The sequence below is a fragment of the Rhinolophus sinicus genome, chromosome 3 (assembly GCF_057876585.1).
Source record: "Rhinolophus sinicus isolate RSI-liver-muscle chromosome 3, RSI-T2T, whole genome shotgun sequence".
Taxonomy (NCBI): domain Eukaryota; kingdom Metazoa; phylum Chordata; class Mammalia; order Chiroptera; family Rhinolophidae; genus Rhinolophus; species Rhinolophus sinicus.
In genome coordinates, this window is record NC_142503.1 from 151,353,823 (window position 1) to 151,376,570 (window position 22,748).

Consider the following 22,748-nt stretch of genomic DNA (forward strand, 5'->3'; position numbering starts at 1 on the left):
CTTAAGCTACTTTTAGTTTTTCTTTTTCTTTTTTTAAATACATAGTCAAACACAATTAGTCACGTCAATGAAGTCATGGCACACTTAATGAAAGCAAAAAACTAATGTTCTCAATTAGATTTAAGCCAAAATTTCCTTGTTACAGTCCCACCCTGATTCTCTTAATAAAGAAAAAAAAAGTTGTCCAGGAAATTTCTAAATGAGTGTAAACACTGTTCTTTGAGTCACAATAAGCTTTCAAAAATAAAGAATCAGCCATATGTGAAAAGGCAGCCTTAAAATTACATCCTAAAAAATATACTTTAAAAAGACACACTTCCTTCTAGGTGCTTTTAAAATGTATACCAGTATAAAAGTGACAATTTCAGTTCTACAAAATGAATAGTTAAGAGAGATATGGCAGGGATGGGTGAATGAGAAGAAAAGTTACAGAGAACAATCTAGTACTGTGTTCAGTGCTGTGAACACAGACATAATGACAGGAAGAGGTAAACGGGATTTCGGAAGTTGTATGGTGTAGGTGGCTGGAAACTACTATCATATTCTATCTCAATTCTGAGAAAGGCTAACTTGCCCCAACAGCAGTTTTATCAAATGCATGGTATCCATCAGTCCTAATAAATGCCAACATTAAAATACTGTTTTAATATCTCTAACAATAAATTATTGAAAATAGAACAAAAAGTATACCACAGCTGACCATGGGACTACAATTCTCAGTGTTCTGTATCTGACACCTATAAGATTATCTCCTTAATGCTCAGCCAACTCTCTAAATTAAATTAGAAAAAAAACAAACCTCTTGAAATCAATAGATTTTCGTAATATTCATTAATAGCTAGTTACCAATACTGGTCATTTAATAAATATTTGAAAGTCTACCATGCACATACAAAGTATAGTAGATAAGGTCCCTGTTATCCAGCTTATACTGGAATAGGTTAACTGCTGTATTTTTAAATGTAGGGGTTACAGATTATTGCAACTCAACAACTATTAATTGAATATTCTTTATTCACCATTTTTCTCTTCCGCTAGTTCTCCCTTGTATGTCAGAGAAACTTTTCCTAATAATTAAACTACAGTAAAGCCTCCCCTTTTGCTCACTGAGTACCCTGTGCTCTTCCCTCATAGCACGTATCACAACTTCTGATTAAGTGTATTTTTACCAGTTTTACATTTTTCTCCAGCACTGTACTGGAATCTGTATTATGACAGGGACCACATAAGTTTTGTGTTCTTTTTTCCAATTCTATATCCCATTGCCTAATATTATATTAGTCTACCTATGTTTTCCAGATGACCAGGTCAGCCTCAGCAATTCTAAGCTCCTAGAAAAATAATGATGAATGGGGATGAATAAAACTCAGTCCTTGGCTTAAATGGGCTCAAAATATGAGCTTTTAATACAAAGATCCTCAGGGCTCAGAGTGAGATTATATGATGAAACTCACCATTATCACAGAACTCAATAATTATGCCTATAACAGTCCTAAGAGAAATAAGAAATTAGAAGAGTTTATATAATACTGTTAAATACAATCCCTGTTTCAAATGGAGATATTAGAAAGATAACAAGATAAAAAGAATGTACCTTTCCATATTTGCCAAAGAGGTTCTTCAAATCAGCAGCTTTGGTATTAGAAGAAAGTCCACTAACCCAGATATTTTTAGTTGAGCTTCCACTGCTACCAGTAGTACTACTTGTACTTCCTAGAATAGATTTAATACCAGACATTTAGGTCTCAATTGGATTTTTTTTTAGAAAATTACTAGGACCACAGTCTTTCAAAATTATAAAACCCTCTCATTTAATTTTGATAGTATGATCTTACTAACTCAAAACCCTATGAATTTACTATTATTAAAATCACATACAATAACAAGCAATACAACTGTAATGAGGAAACAAGTCTGAACATTGTATACTTCCTACTACATGAGTTTTAAGTGGGTAAAAAAATCAATTACATGTCTTGGACTTTTGCTATTAAGTTTAATAATTTATACTCTACCACTGCACTGAATACTGGCACCCAGGAAGCAGTCATCTAGGAATGTACAGACTGCTTAACTACCTGTATTTCTGTGGGCTTTAGATCCTGAGCAACTGGGAGTGTAAGAGGGAAAAGTCAATGCAAGGGATAAACTGCTTTCAAGAATTTAAATGTTTAATAACAAAGACTAACCAAGCAGCTCATTTTCATTCTCTACTAGAGAAAGAAGAGAAAATGGGAATTATATGCAGCTGGATAACTCTGGATTTAATAAAAAACAATCTTCTAAAACAAATTAATCATAAGAATAAGATGAGACCTTAAAATTCTTTAGAACAGGTAAATGGCTGAATTATTTCTGTATTATTTCCATATACAAATTACAGTTTCACACATACAGATGTCATTTCTTAGAATACAGGCCTAGTCAGTCACCCTCCAGTGCTTTTCTTCAAATGTGCTATTATAAAAGGGGAATTTTCATTCATTTGACTTATTTAAAAAACCACTCTTACCCACTGTAAGAGAAACAGTATATAAGCAATTAAAAGTAACAGTTTTTATAATGTCAAGTTATTGTGTGTAGAAAGAATAAAATTTTCAATGGTTTTAAAAACTACATGCCACAAGTTTTAGTTCCTGTCAGTGTAAGCTTTTGAGAAGACAACACATATCTGACTCAAGTATTTTAAATATTAATGGTTTCTAGTAATAGAAACCATTTCTATTCTCAAGGAACACATTTATCAACAAGATCTGTTTTATCTTATGAAATGTTAACCAGAAGTTTGTGTATCTTTTTTGTTACCAGCAACATTTGGGCCCAGATACTTCTCTAATTACAAATAAAAAAATTTCTAATAATGGGAGAAAGTTAACATTTAACCAAGACTACTTCTGAATGTAAAGGATAACATTTAGTAAGTTTATTACATCTTACCTATTAACTGAAATTATAAGGGATGTGGGTATTATAATTCATTGTAAATTAGTAAATCAATCACCGAAATTTCCAACAATGAAAACATGCCAACAAAATACACTAAATAAGCCATAGTCGACATATAACACTCTTTTTTTTAGGCACTGGGAGGCATTTTAGGACTTTGTATTATCTGAAATGTATTTCTCTTAAAATGCTTTTTTAGAAAATTAAAAATATTTTTCAAGTAGGCAGCATGTGTGTAAGATGAAACTACAGTGCATGGCCGTGAGATAACCAGAGAGTTCCCAATAACAGAAAGCAATCAATATTAAGCCTATAAGGTTATAAGAATTTGAAATAAAACTATTTTCCTATATAAGACTCCCATCAACCCAAAATAAATTAATTAGGAAGTAAATTCTGAAGAATTAAAATATACTGTATACTGGCTATGTTAATAGAAGTGTGCCCTAATTTAAAGAAGGAAAAAAGTAAAATCAAATATTAGAGACTGATTTACTTTTAAATATTATACTCCACAAATATATACAAATATAATTTATAGCACACTTCCTACTAGATAGAACAGGGAAACGGTTGTGGTGGAGTACAGGGGTTAAAAATGACCGCAACTAACGGTAAAATACACTTGAAATTATAACATAAGGAAATGAAATACCCATATTAATATTCAATACAGTTGCTTAGAACACATTAAAAACACATACCAAATTGATTTTTAGCATACTCAAACTAGTTTACAAATTAACTAATTACAGAGTAATGCTTCAATCACACCAAGAGTTTGCTGTAATCTAACTAACTTTATAGTTTACACACAGGCACAATACAAAATTTTTAGTATGTCATTTTTAAGGACTAAATGTCAAAGGAAACCCCATGCAATTATTCCTTTTTAATGAAAATATGCAATTTACCACTGAAATAAATAGGAAAAAATACATTACCTTTGTCATCTTTGGATGATGTCTTGCTGTCTTTAGATTCCTTTGAAGAGCTAAAGAAGCAAATCACCAGAAGAAAATTGAAAACAAAAACCCAAAAATCGAACAACTTGACATTGACTATATTTCAAACTAGTGCTATTCATACAAATTGACAATTCCAAAGGCCTAGGTTAGGTTATTCGAACAAATGATTCCCTTAGGATTCTTGCACTGAGTTTCCCCAAGATGCCTGAAGATCTAGATTTTCTGACAATTCTATTCAGTGGATATATGGCCATCTTCTCCAGATTTCAGGACTGGGACTTGACTTCATTTTGTGTTGTTAGGACTGATAGTTGTTCATTAACCATCATCACAAGGATTTTTAAAAATAAAACAAAAAAATTGTCAATTTGAAAAAAAAAAAAAAAACAACCAAAAAAAACAAATATATGCTGACAATTCGACAATGCAATCAGTAGAACACACTGCATATTACGAAGATCTTGAAATTTTTTTAAAAGTAACTTATGACGGTCAAGAATATTATAGGCAGGATCATAAGTACTAATTACTGTACATGGTCTTGAAGCCACCCCCTTAATGTAGAGTGATCTTATTGAATGCTGGAATTCAGTATCGTAAAGAACTGACATAGAAAAACAAACCTCTTTGCTTGACCAGAGGCCCCAGTAGACGAGGGCCCTTTCTTCAAAGTATCCTTTTCTTTGTCTCCAGATTCTGCTTTCTTAGAACTTTCTCTGGCTTCCTTCTCGACAGGATCACCCTTCATGCAGTCTTCCTTCTTACCATCTTTATGGTTCGCATTCATCTCATAATCCTTGCTTTCCTTCTCCGGGCTCTGTGCAATGGCGTCCTGCCCATCTTTTGGCTTACTTGCTTCAGAATCTGTAATTTTCACATTTTTACCTGTTTCTAGGAGGTCATCACCATCAAAATCCAGAGTGATGGCATCTTCAGCCTGGATTGTGACCGAGATGTTGTCATCCTCAGCTTCTTTCACAGTCGCATTAGCTTCCATCTCTTCCTGAGCTGTGTGATCAGCCTCAGCTAGGCTCCCTTCTGAAGGAAGAGGTTTAGATACTTCTTGTGTACCATCACCAGAACCTGCTATATCTAAGAGGATTTAACAGGAATAAATATGGCAAAACAAGAAGTTTAAACAATTTCATATTCATAAGCTAGAATAGGACCTAGAAAATATAAAGCCAGTTATTAGCACTGATGGAAGGTTAGGGGAAAAAACACAAGGGTATTAACTAACATAAACAATCCTTTACCCAGGATCACTTATTCTTCATGGAAAAAAATGATCTCTACATACAGATACCAAGCAACAAAAGTGAGGAAATGGTTCCATCCTGAGGATACCAGCTCTTCGTTTCTGGTTATATGGAAGATATTTTTTCCTCCATGAAATAGTGATGAATGTGAAGATTTGTTATTCAATGTTCGAATCATCTTGGGATTAAGCCCTTGTGACCGTCAGAACTCCCATGGTGACATCTTGCAAGGTCACAGTCTGAGGATATCAGTCTTCAAAGTATTTCAGGGCCCATCTTTTTCACTCTTCTTATTCAATTCTTGGGTAGTCCAGAATCATACAGAAAACTGCTACAGAAGGCTCCAAAGATAGCTTGCTCCATTATGTTCAGGAAATTGGTTATTTCCAGTCTTCATCCTGGTCCAGTCAGTCCCGCAATTACCATTTTCAAAGATGTCTTGCATTCCCCCAAAATAGATAGGCTTCACGCATGTGAGATTTTCAGTCAGCTTTACTTCACCATTGCTTCTAGGCTTTTTATTCTGTCTTGTTTAGAACCCTGCTCCATGTCCTTGCCAGTCCAAGGTAAGATCCTTTGACTTCTGTCCAAGAACTCTTCCATGGTCTCGTAATGACCACATGTATTGCTACTGATGTCCCTGTAATTGTATTGGATGAGACAGCTCTCCTAAGCCACTAAAACTGTCAGAAGATTGTAGGAAAGTTTGTTTAAGCAGCGAATAAAAAGTCAGTCTCCTGGTCACCCACCATTTTTGGGACTATTTGCAAAATTAACTATCCATTTACATGCTACAACTCCAATAAGTACACATGAGTTACTGCAGTGCCAGTTTTATGGATGTAACCAACTTACCGTATGCTAGAAGTTAATTCTTTAAAAAAATTAAAACTGGATTAAATAAATGGCATCGTCCACTACAGTAACTGATATGTACTGTTAAGTTTGAACATATCTTAAGCGTTAAAAATAAAATTAAAACCAATTGAAAAATAAAATCAAGATGCTAAATTCACTAAATTGATAAATTTGAAAATAAACTTATTTCAAAATAAGGTTTCAAGAAACGAATGCTTTATTTTCACGTAATTTACCATTTTTCTAAATGTGAGCAATTTTTAAACTCTACTCAGCATCACACATACCTTTCTCATTTTCTTCTTCCTCACCATCCTGAAATTCAAAGAATAATCAAATGTAAAATGAATTCACTTAAAATTGGATTTTAGTAATAGTACAAAACTCAAGTCAATTTAAATTGGTCTATAATTTAATATTAACTAGGATTATCTATTACAAACAAATGTATGATATTCCAATCAAAATCAGAGCCTATTTCGAGAAATGTGGCACATGCCTGATATATATGACTTTAGACAAGAAACAGGCAAATCCATCAATGATTAGACCAATGAACTGTATTATTTATATTCAGTATTCAAAGCTAGTTTATATAACCTGAATATTACTCATATCTGAGCTGCCAATAAAAAGAATGACCTTATTATTTTATGTGACTCAGTTCACTCTTGAAGCATACTATTCAAAATAGTACCAGAAAATATAACCTTAAGACATACACGTTCATGAGCTTAAATGCGTATTAATAGACAAAACAAACAAACAAAAAACACACTCCCTGTTTAGGCATCTCAGAAAAAGGATGGCTACAAAAGTAGTAGTTAGTTTCAAATTACTCATTCCTTCTTAACTGCTAAAAATGAATTCATAGTTGTCATACAGACACTGGTGGCCAGCCACTTTAAAAATCGTATTTGTGCTATAGATAAATCAAAACAAATAACATACATTTTCAAAGACTGATTTTAATGTTAAAATATGTGATATCTTCACCTAATCTAAAATTAAGCATGTGGTAGCTTGAAAACAGGAATAACACAAAGGGAAAACCTCATTTACATCAAGCAAATACTGCAAAAATTCCTGAAGTGATCACACAAAGGTAAAACCAATATTGTCCCTATAATGCATAGAAGTAATATGCATCATAACCCTAGTGATGAAAAAAAATAAGGGATGTTTTAATTGATACCTTTTAAAATAAAACCTGAGTTGAAGTAGGTCATCTTCAGTCAAGGTGGTGTGAAGTTACCAGGTACAAGACTTACAGTAGTGATTCTCAAACTTTGAGCCTGTATCAGAATTCCCTGGAGGGCTTGTTTAAAACACAGATTGCTGAGTACAACCCCAGACTTTCTGATTCAGGTCTCCAGTGGGGCTTGAGAATTTACATCCCTAACAAGTTTCCAGGTGACACTGACACCATTGGTCCAGGGACTACACTTGAACCACTCACATGCTTTAGAGCAGGGTGTCCAAACTTTTTCAATGTTTTTCACCAAGGGCCATATGTGGTAAAATACACAAACAGCCGGGCCACTCACTCGAGGTGAAGTACGTATTGCCACACCTGGTTTATTTCAGTAAACTAAATATATTTTTGGAATTTGCTGTGGACCAATTAACAATGGATCATGGGCCGCAGTTGGCTGGCGGGCCGCAGTTTGGACACCCCTGCTTTACAGTGACAGCCTAGCAGTCAAAATTTAACTGCAACAAAACTTTAAATGGCATATTTATCTTATAATACAATTTTAGATTCATATAAATGCTTGATTCCTTAAAAATATTCAATATTTTACCATATGCTCAAAATTACGTTTAGGTAACTACCATATTTTTATGAAATCATGTTAAAATAATTTTTTGACTTTAAGTTAATCTATAAGTACCCCAATTAAGGAATAACCAATTATTTTACACACTAAAGTAATGTGAGGGAAACTAAAACACTGAACTAACCCACAAGCGTAGAAAGTAAAACAGTCCAAAGTCAGTTGATTATTGATAACAATGTGAATCCTAATTATTACATAAGTCCCTTATATTGCACTCTAGTAATCTCTTAATTACTATACTGTATTGTTGTACTCAAAGAAATTGTACTGAAATTTAGTTTTAATCTGCAACATCTGGAAAGGAAAAGAAAAATGCTTTAACTTGGGTGGAGAGGTGGGCAGTGGCAGCAAAGGAAGGATGTTATGCTGGAACTATGATAAATCTTTTTCTTATAAACTCTCTGAGTTTAATAATTTATCTTGGAGGAATAAGTAAACTGGAATACCTTAACTTTTACTCAAATGCAGAACAAATGAACTTAAGGAATGTAACTTGCCTCTTCTTTATCTATCTACCTATGATGCCAATAGCACACTACTTCCAAATTATTCTTTTAGAGATGCAATATTGATAGGTTCACAAAAAAATAGCCAAATTATTTGCTATTCTAAAAAGTAAACATTTTAAAATACTGTGATATAAGAAAACACAATCCTTTCTGCTATAGCTCCTACCAATTAGAAATGTTACATTGAGCTGCTAAAATAACTAGTAAGGTGTGCCTTACTTTGCTGAAGAGTTTTCAGATATTTATCCTAATTATTCAACATGTTTTCTGAAAGGTTTCATAACCTTAGTTTCTTAAAAGAGCGGTAACACTGCCTTATTACATATACTAAAATGCCCTTAGGAGAAGGCTTTTACCTAGCTTCTAGAACATAAAACCAATTACAATGGAGGTGAAGCACAAAACAACTAGGGTTAGTAAAAAAGGTGAGCCTACGTATCAATGCATATTTGTTTTACTGTGCAGTACACTACTAATGTTAAACAAAAAATCAAAAATAAGCCTGACAATCCTTGCAATAAGGAAACAAATCAAGAAATATATGAAAGACACTAGGAAAAATTTCCTGTCTAAATGATACATATGCAGACACAATACTTACTTTATTTGAAAATATTTTCCTCCACCAAAAAATCAGGAATATAGGAAATAAGTAACAACAATCTAAATCATCATTTTATATTAACTACTTTTTAAGTTTATCATGACAAAATGTATTTCACACATGAAAAGGAAGCAAATGCTCTGTAAGGTAGGTCCTCATGTTGTTTATCTTTGTAGTGGGATCTACAAACTTTAACAAAATGCCAAGTCATACACAAAGCTTCTGTTTCTTTTTATTTCATCCTAGCAGCAGCAATGATTAGTAAGAGACAAAGGCAAGCCTAAGACTTATTTTTCAGTTAACAAAAGTGTTTACTATACGCCCATTTTATTGCCCTCTCCTAGGTTAATCTTGTGATACACGTACATATACTGTTTCCCCGAAAATAACACCTAGCCAGACCATCAGCTCTAATGCATCTTTTGGAGCAAAAATTAATATAGGACCTGGTATTATATTATATTTTATTTTTATTATATTATATTACATTATAACAAAATAAGACTGGGTCTAATATAACTAATATAAAAAATTAATATAAGACCGGGTCTTATTGTACTATAATTATAGTTATAGTACTATAGTACTATATTAATTTTTGCTCCCAAAGACGCCTTACAGCCGATTGTCTGGCTAGGTGTTATTTCCGTGGAAACACGGTATGTGCCAAGTTAAGAAGACGTTTCTTCTGGAAGGCCACCTATCCCATGACTTGCATGTAAACACTGTATTCAGCCTGGCTGACTTAAAATAAAGCTTCAAAATAACCCTAACAACTAACTGCCTGCTACCTATCTAGCAATATACTAAAGATCATGGGAAATAAAAAATACATGGCACATAATAAGCACTCATTAAATAGTTGTTGAATGAATTTACTGAATAAATGTAGTGAAGGCACTGCTGTTTTTTAGGTGGAGTGACTGAAGGCACTGATCATTCCAATGTATGTAAAAAGCTTAATTGCGAACACAGTACAACTGGAACTCACAAAACAGCATTTACTAGCGTGGAGTTATTCCAGTGAAACGAATACCAGACGAGGCATCATGAAACCTAGGTATTTATCCTGTCTTTACCACAGAAACAGTTTTACTCTGTTGTACTGTCCTCTATCGAGATGAATTTTACCTGTAGAGATAACGTAGACCTAAATAGGATATATAGGATTAAGATAATGGATGTAAAAAAGTTTTCTGTAAACAGTAAAGCATTACATAAGAGAGAGATACTACAGTAAGCTTTATGGAGGAGATGGAGAGAAATCTTGCTTTGAGAGGTATACAGACTTCACATGACCGGAGGGGAAAGGAGGAGGCCCTCCTTTTTTTCTTTTTCTCTTTTTTTTTTAAGGAGGGCGCAGCTCACATTTTTTTAAGGAGGGCGCAGCTCACACTGGCCCATACGAGGATCGAACCAGCAACCTTGGTGCCATCAGCACCACGCTCCAACCAACTGAGCTAACCAGTTACCCCCCAGGAAGGTCCTTTAAGTTAGTGAAACATTAGGGGCACAGGAATACGGGAAAAGGAATATATATGGTGTAATCATAGAAGATAGAAGAGATTGAGACTACAGGAAATTTTTAAGAATTAAAGCATTAGCTTTAAACTTAAATTTAAAGAATTAAAGCCTGTTTTAGAAAATTTTCCAGAAAATTCTCAAGTAATGGGTATCTTGAAGCTAGTAAAACAATAATACGAATAACCACTAATTGCACATGTACTATATGCCAGGACCTATGACTAATCCTCACATCAATCTAGCAGGTAGGAATTATGTTTCCTTTTAGACATAGAAATTAACTAAGACAACCTGTCCAAAGCCATAATATTGTTAATAAAGTAGAATTTGAAGCAAACTCTATCTACCAGACAAACTGCATAAAGGCTAAAGATTTAAGCCTCAAGTCAAAGCCTGAAGATTGGCTTTAAATAAATGTATCGCTACACAAGTATACTGCCTAGTAGCTATTTTTTAAAAGCAAGCAATAGAAGGACAAATCATGAATTTTAAGTTTACAAACCGGGGATGGGTGAAGGGGGCTTTTTGGAATATATTTTGTCTTGTAGCTTTAACTTTGGAACCATGTAAATATTTTAAATAATTATAAAATTATATTAAATTTTCTAAGTTTTTATTTTGAAATGACAGACTCACAAGAGTTCCAGATTAAAATTTTTAAAAAGCAGTAACTCAATATTGAAAATAAAATGAAACAGTCAACCTAAGTATGTATTAGTTGGTGCATAAGTATGTCTGCTCTGCATAGAGAGAACTAGTCTAAAATACAGTGATTTGTTCATTCCTACAGGGGTACATCCTTAGAAGAGAGAAAACGGGGGGGGGGGATCTTAAATTATTTTCAATAATCATATTAGTGGTGGTGTTGGCATTACCATTCTAAGAGTGTTGTATGTGTACTATGAGATAAATGATTAACTTAGAAGTACCCCTATGAACTCAGAATCTATTTTATTTTAAAAGTAAAAACAAACACAAAAACCCCACACATTCTCTAGCACTATACCATTTACCAGTAAAAGGAAAAATTGGCTAATTTTAGGTCTGGAGCAGGAAATGAAACATCATTACATACTAGAAAGCAAGGAAGCAATCAAAGACTAGTAGAATCATGTTGAAAGAACTCAAGAGCCAACTTGAGGAGGCTCTCACTAGCAACAGATAGGACAATTTGAGTATTAATAAGAATAACTACAATGGACTGATATACATTAGATATATTTAAATCGATGACTTCAAAATGAAACTAAAGGAGAAAAAAGGAAAAATAAAAAACTCATTAGTCACTGTTAATGAACCAGCTCATTATTCTGAAAATTTGTAAATAAAAGGAAAAGAATCAACCATATATCCTGGCTTTGCTTTGTAAACAGTACAACTGGAAAACCAAATAGTAGATGAGAAGTTTCTCTTTCGAGAAACATTCCAGCGAATAATTAAAGAAATGACAAAATTAGAATATTACCACTTTGATGAATGGGGTATGGATCATCAATGATTGGCACCATCATCAAGATACAACCAGACATTATATGTAACCAAATGGAAGAACCTGTGAAATAGTTGTGTGTGCTGGCGGGTGGTGGGAGCACCCTGGATTGGATAACAAGCCTCTAGATCCTATAACTAACTTACCGATTTACAGGGAATACAGTAAACAGAGGCACATGTTGAACAACTCCACAAAATGTCATCAGCAAAATCTAGACTTTGAAAGCTCAACACAGGGGTTGGTAAACTACAATAGATGCCTCATTTTAAAAATATTTTTACTGAAATAGCCATGTCCATTCATTTACCTACAGTCAGTCTATGGCTGCTTTCACACAACAATGGCAGAGTTGAAGAGTTGTGACACAGATCATATGGTCCACAATGGCTAAAGTATTTTCTACCTTGCCCTTTAAGAAAAACTGTATCAATCCTCGCTCTATAGGATAAACAACTCAATTTCTTTAACAAATAAAATTGGGGAGGGAAGATGGGAGGGAAAATCTATGGATTAAAAGAGACCTTGAACACACAATGGGATTTATAGATGATGTAATACAGAATTGTACACCTGAAATTATGTAATTTTGCTAACAATTGTCACCCCAATAAATTAAAAAAAAAAAAAAAAAGAGAGAGACCTAAATAGGTATCTCAATCAATCAAGAATGTGTAGATCTTATCTGTACCTGGATTCAAACAAAACCTGTTTTAAAAAAAAACACTATATGTCATTAAAATCTTAGCAGTAATAATGTAAAAAATAAAAGAGTTCTCGTTTAGAGACACATACTGAAAAATTTTAAGCAAAATATGTCGTCCAGGATTTGTTTCAATGATGCAGAAAGTGAAAGTGAATGGAGCTATAGATGAAAAAAGACTGCCCATGAGTAAACAGACAATAGCTGAAGCTGGGTGATGGTTTCACTCTATGTAGTATTCCTTAATGCACACAGTAAGACATACTCATTAAGCATGTTCAGAAGCCTTAGATCATGATAGAATCCAGAAACATTTATGTTTCTAGATGCTTCACTATACATTATTTAGAAAGGGGAAAAAAGTCATTTTACTTCAAGAGATCTTCTCTGAAGATGTAACCTCTGTCTTTTGATACAATAAGGCAAAACTTGCCCCTTCATCAGGATAGAATGGGAGCAAGGACATCTCTAGCCCATAAGTACTTGTGAAATTAGAAAAAGGCACCCATTCCTTAACATACTTTACTTTCATCATTAAATTTTTGTAATAAATAGTCTATTATGTGAACGAGGTCCCTTAGCCATGATACCTTCACACAACTCACAACCCGTACAACTGTAAGACAGGCTATTGATAGAAATTAAAAAGCTAGTTGCCAAAGAATATAAAGAGCTCAACTTCACCTTATTGCAAATTAGTGATCAAAAAAGGCACTACCCCAATCTGAGAGCTCATCTTCCTCATCTACTCTTTATCACTCAGACATGAACATATTTGTGGATAGAGTGTGGGACAAGTCTATAGACTTTCACAAGCCTAATACATTTCCTTCCAGAACATTCCAAATTATCAGAAACATTTCTCCCAGAAATGCAGTTTCTCCCCACTGCAATAAACACAGAGAGCCAATAATATACAGCCTCACCAGCATCTGTGGCTCACCAGCATTTTAAAGGCAAGACAGCTGCAGGAAAGAAGGCATGACCAGAGGCCATCAGCTTAGCAGTCCATGAACATAACCCACTATATACACTTCTAGTAAATATTACCGTAAGGAAGTAACAGACCTGATCACTATTTTTCCTAAATCTAGTAAACAGGGCATCCCATCTCTATTTAAAAGTATACCATTTAAAGAGGATATGAACAAGGGATTGTTGAGTACAGATATGAGAGAAAGACAAAGGATAATTAAAAAAAACAAAAACAAAACACTGGAGAAATTGAGCTATTAGATGGTTATAGCATCTGTAAATCATGCTTTAAAATGTACACTATGGACATTACATATACCAAAAACAAACTTTAACACACAATAGGAGAGTGGTCATTTTCTACACACAGACACACCCCAAGTAAATTTCTAGAACACAGATTTTTATCATTTTTATACTATCCCCATCCTAGGATTGTTAAATTAACAAAAATTTAAATAAAGCTTTGGAAAGGATATTAGTACTTTCAAATGACTTACTTTATACCAAAGTGACAGGAAAAAAATTAAGGAGAATGTAGACTGCAAAAAACTGGTAATTAGAGTTTTGTTTTCCAGAAAAGATGGGCTGTTTTTATTTTTATTCTGAAAATGGTAGGAACCTTGTTATAATAACTTCCAAATACCTTTCGGGCAAAAAACTTCTGGCTGCCAATTTTAAGTATTTCGTATATACCACATAAGCAACTTAGTCTTCAATTGAAGGCCATTGTATGAATTAGAGAATTATATAGTCAAAGTAAGATTCCTGTTCCAAGCCCTTCCACCCACAATGTCAAATTCATAGGACTAAATGCAAACTTACTTGGGCTGTTAGAAAGGTATCATCTTCACCTTCTTGAGCTTCAATTTCCTAAGTAAAAGGGTATACAATAGCTTTGCTTTACAAAATATCTGAGTAACATGAGAATGCTTTTATTCTATCCCCAATTATCACTTGCCTCATGCTCTGCATAGTGTCTATGATACCGAAGGTGCTAAGTCAATGTTTTATATTCAGACTATATTTTTTATGCCAACAAATGAACAGTCACACTGACAATTAGAAAACTCTCTTGCTTGAGTCCTTCATATATGATAGGTAGAATGGAAGTCCCAAGCATGACAAAGCACTAAAAGCACTGACTCCCTAATCCACTGATTTATTTAAGACATACTAACATACTCCAAAGCAGGACAAATGGTCTATTTAATTCAAAGAAAAGATTTTTAAAATTATTTGCTTTTAAATTATAGTTTCCTAAGTAATTTCCCCGCCCTTGATCATAACCAAAGAAATGCAAATTAATCTTATGTAGAAAAATATACATACAGAGGGTGCCCCAAAAATGTATACACATTTTAAGAAAACTGTATTAAAATTGTAATACTCAGTATATACTGATAACAAAAGACGAATACAAGTCATGTTTGTCTTCTGCAATTACAGCAGGTGCTCAAAGTGGTTACCATCAGCGTCCAGATACTTCTGATTATGGCAAACTACAACATTGACCAAAGTGTCCCTTGTATACATTTTTTTTGGCACCCCCAGTTTATGTATGTGTGTGTGTGTATGTATCACCAGGTAATGTTGGCACGGTCCATTCATTCGTAGTGGAGTAGAGAACATAAAACTTAAACGTCCCAAAACTTAGAGTGGCTATTAGGCACATAAAAAGCCATCTAATATACGTTATGGTATAACACACAGATTATGAAATCATTCTGATATGTTATGTGAAAACATTATACAGAATAAATAGCAATTTATGGCATGATAACTAAGTAAAAATATATACATATGTGGAAGATAAAAATTTAAAAGGTCATCTTAGGCGGTAGGATCCTGGGTGATTTTATAAATAACTTAAAAAAATTTTTTCTGAAAATTCTGAGACTTCCACATTGAACTAGAAAAAAATACTTTTTATTATTTAGTACTTAATTTATCTGAGTCATGTTTTAAAAAAACTGGCTAAAGACCTGACTTTCGATGTCCTCTTTTTCTATATCTTCTATTGCTTCTGCCTCTATTAATTCATAAGCTCTCTTGTTCTCTTCTGTGGAAAGTAACTCCTTGGAATGCATATTTTCTTCTTCATTTTCACCAAACTCTTCAGAGTCCTTTAGTTCGTCATTTCCATCTTGTTCAAGTGCTTCTTGATTCTCCAATTCACAGTCCTTTTAATGGTAAGAAAATTTGGTACAACTAGAAACAAAGTAGTGCAGGCTATCCACCAAACGTTTTTGGTAATTTACATCTCTACATATTTTAAATTTTACCATATTTTGACATTATTCCCAAAGTCAAAGTTCAATCATTTTACCTTATATGTTAACTATGTCTTTAAAAATAGAGGGAGTCTAATACCAAGGTCATTAAACCACATATCTGAGTTCCCAAATCTCTCATACTGAAATACACATGAATTGGATTGCTACAAGAGATGTTTTCAAGTCCCAGTTATTTAATATTTACCAATTCACATCCTACGAGCTGTTCTAGAAGATACGGCTTCAAACAAATGATTTGATTTCTCCATGTGCCATAGTTTAACTTCAAAGACTCTGGAAGTCTTACGTATTATGACATAAGGTTTATTTCTAACTAATAATAAGGAATCCCATCTGTTACACCAATGTTTGTTCTTTAAAAATATGCAAATAATTAACTTAAATGTATTTGTTTTGAAATCTATCACTATGCCACAATGCCCATTAGGCAAGGGAACATTGGCTGGGATTCTCTCTCTAAGGGAAAGTCTGTGTGACCTTCAAAGTTTATAGATATTCGGTAATTCAGGGGGGGAAAAAAAGCAGCAATCTGCTTAGTTTCCTCTTTAATAACGCAAAGAAAGAGCTGAAAGCAATGAACATTCCTTCCTCCTTTCCTACTCATTTAGCAAATCCAGCAGATTTAGAAAAGGTTTCTGGGTTATACAGGGGAAAGGGCAGGGGCACGCCTTAATCATTCATAGCTAAACTGCAGTGAGAGAATAGAAATTTTCAAGGGGGGTAGGCATAGAGAAGAAATTGTTTTGGAATGTGGAATGCTTGGGGAGCCGGTAGGTTTAACCAATCTCACCAAGTATGAGTGGGGGAACCTTGGGGATTGAAAACAGAGTAGGTAATTGTATGGTGGTAGAACAGGTGCAAATAAATAAATAAAAACCAAGGGAAGTCACCAAGGGAACTCCATCTATTCTTAAGTGCCAACTTGAACCATTCTCCTCACTTACAAATGAAAGCAAATCCTACACTATTCAGGTATCTAGGCAATAGGTGATATATACCCACCACTACTATAAATTCCTAAATTACCAGCTCTGGAAGACAAGGAAAGTATATTAACAATTTCTATCTAATATGACACATATGCTGATACTTCCAAAGTGAAAATGAAACAAAGAACTGCAGATATATTTAAATAGGATTTTTTTTAAAAAGTTCTTTTATTCTTCTAGGCATCATGACCATGTTCACTTAATAACACAAAGGCATCCTTTGCAGCACATGTAAGAGTACTATGATGCTGAATAGAAGTATATACTTCCTTGTAACATTTCAAATGACTAAGATTTTTATGAACTGAAGAACTAAAAGAAAGTTAGACATTTGAAAATTAAAAGGTTTTTTACTAACAGACAATGTTTTCCCAGCTTCTGGATAATTTTTGCTTAATCATATACTCCCTAGTAAGGACAATTAGAGAAAATAAGAACAAGGGAACAAACCTCAAGGAGATATACCACAAAGATAACAGAATACACAGAAGAGTTCTTAAAATGCCCATACAAAAGCCGATTTACAGGTGAGCAATCTTCAATTTTAACGGATCCCTTGGCAAATACTCTCTAAAATATTCTGATTTCAGAGTTCAACCAAACATTTCTTTCTCCCTGTGCCTGACTTCTAAGTGCAAGGTACAAAGTGTGGGATGTGTGGGACGCTGTGTGGTCTATGTGTAATGGAGAGGGTAGAGAGCTAGATGGCAGAAGAGATGGGCAGGTGAATGAACAGAAGGTGGCTTCATGGTGGTACACACAAACATCCAGAGATGTTATGACAATATGGACTAACTGTGCACAGAAAATGGAATATATGGGGATAAGAATGTACATAATTTAAAAGGAACTATGCTCATTAAATAATTCCTGCTAATGCCACACTACTTCGGACCTAATGATCAGTAAGTAGGAGATCATGTCTCAGTAAAATAAAAACAAAAAAACCTTAACCACAATTAAAACTAAGTTGGTATATAGAACTGCCACAACCCTAATTAAAATTACATACATTATTTTTCTAGCTGGTCAGTTTTAAATATTCTTTTTTAGCCAAAAAAGACCTGGCTTATTTATCATTAAAGCACAAAACAAATTTCTTACTTTTACCAAGAAGCAAAACATCAGCAATTTTCTTGCTCCACTTTAAGGACTACATTAATCTAAATTCTATATATTATATACAAAAGCTAAATGCAATGGGCAGATGAAAAATAAACTACCACCATCCTTCACTGCAGTACCTTGTCCAGGAACTAACATATCAATTGTCCTGTAGCTGTTTCTCTGGCACCTATGTCAACCTGGACAAACATTATTTTTAGCTCTATGTCTCATTTAACTGAAGATAAAGTTATTTATTATATTTTTCAACTATGAGAATTAATGAGATTAACAATATTACAGAAATCTCTACCTTTATTTTCCCTACATACTTCAGTATCGTTCAAATAGAATGCATGAGTTCATCACGCAAAATACTAGACTCAAAATAAACATCTTAACCTGAGTTACACTTTACCTTGACAAAAGCATCATCTTCCACAGAAGCATCTCCACTCAACTCATCTGCTTCCTGCTTTTTACCTACAAAAGAAAGAAAATGGGCTAAAACCAATATTTTATTACTTTAAGAGCAAAAAAACATTCAGAGAAGTTTACCCCGCAGTTTTAACTCTCTACTCCCAACACTTGACAAAGCCAATGGCAACAGGTTATAAACCATTTGCGCATAGCTGTCCCAAACAAAAAAAGCTTTAACAATGTCATGCTGTTTCACTAAAATAACCTGTGTAAATAATTATTCTTACATATGAACTCATCATCTTAACTGACTTGATATATGGGATACATTTTTCTTTACATCACTCAAATTCTCTACCTTGAATTCTCCCAGAAGTAGCAACACCTCAACAGTACTCTACTAACTGTATGTGTGTGTGTGTATATCTCCACATATCTGATAGCTAAACTCAAGACTCATATCCCCCACCAAAGCCTTCCTTAAGTTCTCTTCTTCAACAAACTTTCTCTGAAATAAAATTCTCGCACTGTAATCTACACCTTACAATCTATCAGTTGTTTATATATTACCTTGTACTTTCAAGTACATCTTGCTAACCATTATTTTGTATTTCTCCAAAAGCCTAAATATAAACAGGGCTGGGCACTTAACATGATGACTGATTTAACTGGTTCAAGGCAAGTAGAAATTACTTCATAATGAAAACTGTTAATAGCTTCCAAATAGATTACAGGGCTCCTAAACCCAATCCTCAAAATCTTCAATCTTCAAAACTTTAAACTGGTGGTTGAAACTTAGAATGTTTTCTACATCAAAAAACAAAAAAACTATTCCATAGAGCCAATGCTAAAAATTTGTTTTCAGACTAATCCACAAAAACACAATAACCCGATATATCAGAAATGCTGTAAAAAACACATCTGCTGGAACTTTTTAAATTTTTAAAATTTATTTATTTTGAAATGTGAATGAATACGCTTTCCTGAGGCTAATTAATCAACTTTCCCCTTTGCCTAAAACAGGAACTGCTGTGTACCTATCTCAAGCTCCTGTGATCCCAGGGTAGAAGGTTTAGAGGTGAAATAACTATTTTAAAAAGTTAGGTTATCTCCCTTTCCCTAGTCTCTTCATCAGCCCCTATCTTCTACTCCCAATTCGACACACTTCCCACAAAAGAGCGATAAAACGGAAAACAAGATACTGGTCCTTCCAGGTATATAAAAAGACAAGATTAAAAGTTGGAATTTTCTTTTACCCACTGAGGTAAGAGGGCGTCCCTATCCCAAAGGCCTTGTGTGAATCAAAAGAGAAAGTGTGAGCTTAGTGTAGTGTTCACTTCCTATTTGGAAAGTTGGTGTTTGTATTTCGGGAAACACATACATTGTAAGTTACTACATAGGTAACAACTAAGAAAGCCTGTCCACCAGCAAGTGTTCCTTCCTCCCAGAAAACAGTGTCAGATAAGAAAGTGGTCACTAAATTCTTCTACCACATTTAAAGTGCCAAATATAAAAACCTTAAAGATGTTACCTTTTGGGAGAAATAAGCTTTTCAAAAATGTAGGCTCTTTTCCCCCGTCTCCACCCCCAACACACATCACCAAATGACCTACTGAGTAGGGCTTTGGAGGAAGACTCCTTCAGATCATTTGCTAATACTATCTACTCCTTACAATTATAAACTGCTTTACAATTAGCAAAGCACTTAAAAAAAAGTTCAATTGATTTTTCCAAGCACCCTATTGGGTACATGGGGAAGGTCATCACAATTTTAAAAGAGAAAATGAACCCGAGAGGTTAAATAGCTTGGCCAAAGCCAATAAACGGCATTTTGCAAACTGGAAACCAAGGCTTCTCATTTCCAGTTCTAAATTCTGTCCACTACATTTTACTATGACCTACTTATTCTAATAAGGCGTGGTTAACTCAATTTAAAGATATTATCTTTGAAATGGCAGCTCTCAGCACATGACAAACGACATATACTATGCACAATGCACGGTGGATTTCACTTACTTTAGTTTACTTAAAGGAAAATCAAATTACACCACAACAAAAACATCAGTAGTCACTACCACTGCTTAAGTGGTTTCCACAGTCCTAGGATAAATGGCACTAGGATAAATGCTTTATATACATTAATGTATTTATTTTATCCTCCTAACTATATTCCAATTTTACAAAGAGGAAACTAATGCTGAAAAGTTAATCAGTTTACAAAACTAGTAAAGGCAGTGCTTCCATTTAAACCCAGAAAACCATTAGATCTTCAAGTAGTTAAAATGTGCCAGTTGTTAAAAATGTTATCTTTTAGTGTAAACCGAGGTTCTAAAAGCCACATCGATAAAATCTTAAAATGTGAGACACAAAGATTACATAACTTGCCCCATGACAAACAGGCTAGAGACAGAGGTACACAAAAAGGTCCAACTTCACTATCCCTCAGTGTTTTAACAGCTGCATCATACGAAAACACTTGACATTTCATGTGTCATCAGCTCTTAAACACAAAAACCATGAGGGTGAGACTCGCATACATACTGTGATGAAACTGTAACAATAACCTGACAGATACATAGTGTTCAAGAAAACTGAAATTTTACACCCTAGCTTTTGACTGTTTTCATAATCTGTAACTTTGGGCTTGTTTTACATATGCCAAATTAGAAACTATATTGTAATTCCTCTGTGAAAAAAGTATCACCCGTTCTCCATACAATACAACACAGTATTTTAAAAAGCTATGATGTTCATATCCAGCCCAGAACCTAGCATGGTGATGTATAATGCGCAGATAGTCAAGCATTATCTATGTATTTCCTGACTGATAATGGAGTTAAGTCCTACGCTGGATGCTAGTGTTAAACAAGGTCTGGATTTCTAATTCAGCCCTCAGTGGAACAAAGAGGTGACACGCCAGTCAAACTAGCATTGGATGCAACTCCAATCTTTCCGTAAGACAGTAAACTCCCAACTTTCATGATGCTACAAAGTACATTACAGATTCCTCACTTTTATGATGTCACAGATGAGAAATAAAAACAAAACCCAGATCCCCCTTAAACTCCAACAAGCACCATCACCTTAGGCACATTTCTATATAGTGAGTAACCATTTTTATCCCTATCTCCCATTTAAGCCAGTGCTATCCAAGCTCCTAGGCAACTTAATTAAAGAATCTTTTATCCTTCAAAGAATCTGTCATGTGCCACAAAAATGTGAATGGTCCAAAGGACAGCAGCATGCCCAGGATGAGAGCGCTAACTCAAAAGTTTCACGGAGACTGAAGTCTAACTTTAATGCTTGAGGGACTAAACTAGAAAACAAACTGAGCTGTAAAGATAGTCTAAATAACAAAATAAAAAATGGAAGCAAAATGAACATCACACCTTAAATTGTATCAGTAGTAACATACGGCTGTTTGGAAATTACATAAAATACACTGCAATATTCTTTGCTTGATTTTAGGGTCTAACGTAAAATGGTAAAGTAAAAATGTATACACCAGAGGATGACACTAGAAACATCCCGTTTATGCGACATAAATTTGTATAGGTCCACAAATTCTTAAGACTGTTGGGGCCAGACATGTTTCAGAATTCAGAATCTTCAGATTTTAGAAGACTAAGATTTATTATTTTAAACCTTCCAGTGCCTTCGGAAACAGGTTCTCTCAATCACAATAATATCTGTGCAATGAAATATATGCATATTCACATCAAATGGGATCAATCAAGACTATAAATAGCCTCACTTCTGCCACCAAGCTAAGAAAAAACTTTCAGTTTCCAAAACTTTTGTTATTTCAAAATTATGTATAAAAGCATTAAGGACTGTAAATTGGTGTCCCCCTCCAAAGGCAAATAGGTCCTTATAAACTTTGCAATTTTCCTTTCAAGTTCAGAAATACCCCCAAAACAAAAAACTGTACTTAATTAGAATTAAAATAATTTTGCCCAAAAAAAAAAAAAAAAAAAAAAAAACAACACCCAACTGTGGCTTGAGTAATTTATCTCCTAAAACAGTTATAGAAACTAGGAAATGCAGAAAATATTTAGTCATAAAATTTCTACTGGAGAAGTGGAGGCAAGATTCAGAGTATAAGCCAAACTGAACATTTAAGTTTCCAGGAACAACCTCTCCCCAACTACATGTTATATCTTAAATTAATCATAAACTATGTCTTGTGTTAATTGTTTGCATGTGTTTTAGCCTCTCTTCTCTTAAACCAGTATTTTACTAATGAAATCACTTTTCTAAAA

The 22,748-nt window shown here is 34.0% G+C and overlaps 1 protein-coding gene across 14 annotated transcripts in view; it reads right to left on the minus strand.

Annotated features, from left to right (window-relative positions):
• The window catches only part of SLTM (SAFB like transcription modulator), a 40,527-nt gene that overhangs the window by 11,779 nt on the left and 6,000 nt on the right, over window positions 1–22,748 (minus strand). For 4 of the 14 annotated variants that reach the window (XM_088797245.1, XM_019732220.3, XM_088797254.1 and 1 more), the window contains 7 exons: window positions 18,485–18,549; window positions 15,662–15,859; window positions 14,502–14,549; window positions 6,319–6,346; window positions 4,538–5,006; window positions 3,891–3,940; window positions 1,595–1,713 (listed from right to left, as the gene is read on the minus strand). In XM_088797245.1, the coding sequence (XP_088653371.1) occupies window positions 1,595–1,713; window positions 3,891–3,940; window positions 4,538–5,006; window positions 6,319–6,346; window positions 14,502–14,549; window positions 15,662–15,859; window positions 18,485–18,549 (977 nt within the window). The remainder of the gene's footprint in view (window positions 1–1,594; window positions 1,714–3,890; window positions 3,941–4,537; window positions 5,007–6,318; window positions 6,347–14,501; window positions 14,550–15,661; window positions 15,860–18,484; window positions 18,550–22,748) is intronic. The other 10 variants (XM_088797243.1, XM_088797247.1, XM_019732223.3 and 7 more) reach the window with 10 other exon arrangements.